The 2,500-nt window shown below is 52.5% G+C and overlaps 1 protein-coding gene across 1 annotated transcript in view; it reads left to right on the forward strand.

The window, feature by feature from the left end:
• Positions 1–2,500, forward strand: part of LPCAT3 (lysophosphatidylcholine acyltransferase 3) — a 173,708-nt gene that overhangs the window by 127,177 nt on the left and 44,031 nt on the right. Inside the window, 2 exon segments of the mRNA XM_073595444.1 lie at positions 1,016–1,098; positions 1,101–1,133. Of these exon segments, the coding sequence (XP_073451545.1) occupies positions 1,016–1,098; positions 1,101–1,133 (116 nt within the window).

Below are 2,500 nucleotides of genomic sequence, written 5' to 3' on the forward strand. Positions count from 1 at the left end.
CATGGAGGAAGAGAGCTGGATCCCCCCCCCCCCCTCTCCTGCCAAAATTTTCCTGACACTAAGAGAGATACATGGTGACGGGAGGGAGCTCCAGCACATAGCCTGTGCTTGACAGCCTCAGCTCTGTTTGTGTGTGCTGTGTGAAGGAGGGTGTATCCCTTCCCTCCAATCACCTCTCCTCATTTCAGCTCCCTGCCCCCCCCCTTTTTTGAAAACTCAGACAAGCTGTATAAATTCTGGACTGTGCATGGATGTAGAGAAGACTGCAGATGAACAGGTACAACAACCGAACTTTATGGGATGTTTTGTGTGACATCTCAACAAAAGGTTGTTTTCATCCACTGACGCCAAAGATGGTGCACTATCTCCCCCCCCCCCCCCCGCCGCACCAAAGACGAGGACACGATCCCCCCCCCCCACCAAAGGTGGGGCGCTGACTTCACACCTTTTCTACTCCTAATGGCCACAGTCCGGCCCCCCTGAAATCTGAAGGACAGTAAACTGGCCCTTTAGTCCGGGTTCACACTGACTGCGGGGATGAAATCGTGTGGGTTCATTCCCGCATGTCAGTCCCGACTTCGAGGGGCGATTTCAGACATCTGTGCGAGTTTCTGCACCGTTGTCTATTGAAATCGCACCCCGAAGTCACCAAAAATAGTACAGAAACTGCTTTTGGGAACGGTGCCATTGACGACAATAGCCGCATTCCAAATAGCTGCAGTGTGAACCGGGGCTGATTTAGAAAGTTTGGAGCCCCTGGTATAGATCATCAGTTGTCTCCCGCTGTGCTTTCTACATGTACCACGTGTCTGCTTTATGAATGGTCTGCTTTATGAATGGTCTGCTTTATAAATGGCTTTATGAATGGTCTGCTTTATGAATGGTCTGCCCCGTATTCCTTTTTATAAGAGTCCTGCTGTGTTGATTGTTCCTGAAGAGTATTTGGTGACAGGTGCACTTTATTTTGCCATGATTTGTAATATTCTCCTCTCTCTCTCTCTCTCTCTCTCTTTAGGCTCTCAGCTCTATCACTCGCTATTATGCGTGGTGTTACATTTTCTCATCCTGCGGCTGATGGGGCGGACGGTCACGGCGGTGATAACCGGATGATAACCGGATTCTGCTTCCAGCTGGTAAGTCGTTGCGCCACAATGTGCGAAATGTTGCATACGTTGTAACTCCAGCCTGGACCTTTTGTGGGAGGGGCTAGAATTTTGTATTTGCATACAGTCCACTCTGGGTACCGCCCACATGTGATGCTGAGCCTCCAGGAAGAAAAGGACTGGAATCCAACGAATGAAAGGGGTCAGTTTGGGAAGGAAAGGGGCTAGATCAGGGGGGAGGCAACCTGGGGGCCCTCCAGCTATTATGGAACATTTCCCATGAGGCATTGCAAGGCTGGCAGTTACAATTACTCCCAGAGGAATGATGGGACTTGTAGTTCTGCAACAGCTGGAGGGCCCCGGGTTGCCTACACCTGGGCTAGATGTTGCTGAGTGCCCCCCCCCCCCACCCCCCCTTGCCATTTCTGTGCAGTTTGGATTTCTACCTAGTCCTAGGCCAGCCCCAGCACTGGAGATGGATTCTTCTACCTGGGTGCGTTAGTGTTGGTAGATATTTCTGTGCAGTTTATGGAAATAGGAGGAGGAGAGAGGGGCTGGCATGCTGAGAACACTCCTCCAGCATCCCTTTAGATGTGCATGCACCCTTGGCACTCCCGTCTATTATGCCCCCAGGGAGGCCTTCATTGATATAAGATTGCATGGAGAGGGACCTGCGTCTGCAAATCGGGAAGGAAAGTCAACAGGTCTCCAAATAAATGCGTTTTTATATATTTGATATGAAGACGGTTTGATCTCAAGAGAAGGCATCGCTCTCTTTGCACACCCCCCATCCCCCATTCTTCCTCCATCCTGGTCCCAGGCACAGGGCCGCTGATAACGATGTACAGCCAGCCCTCCTGTACTGGGCCTGTCTCCATCAGTTCAAAAGGGGGGCCCAGGCTCCTGCCTTATTGCTGACACTTGTGACTCTTCTACTTTTTCTTTTCTTCCTCCAGCTGCACTGCCAGGGGATCGGTTCTAGTATCTGTGCCCCCTTTAACACCAACCCCCCCCCCCCCCCCCCCCCCCGCTGCTGTCTGGGCTGCCTGTGTGCCCCCTTTCCCCCCCAGAAGTTCCTCCATCCTGGTTCCAGGCACAGGGCTGCTAAGGCAGTACAGCCAGTCCTCGTGTACTGGGCCCGGCCCCATCAGTTCACCAGGGGGTCCAGCAATACTACCTTTTATTGCCTCTTTTTGCTTTTACTTTTCTTCCTCCAGCTGCACTGCATGGGGATCGGTTCTAGTATCTGTGCCCCCTTTGCTAACGCCAAACCAACCCCCCCCCCCCCGCTGTCTGGGACGCCTGTGTGCCCCTTTCCCCCCAGCAGTGCTGCCATTTTTATACCTCTCCTCTGCCACCATAAACTGCTGAGGGCACACAGGTGGGTTATTTCAGGA

Source organism: Aquarana catesbeiana, linkage group LG08, assembly GCF_042186555.1.
Source record: "Aquarana catesbeiana isolate 2022-GZ linkage group LG08, ASM4218655v1, whole genome shotgun sequence".
Classification (NCBI taxonomy): domain Eukaryota; kingdom Metazoa; phylum Chordata; class Amphibia; order Anura; family Ranidae; genus Aquarana; species Aquarana catesbeiana.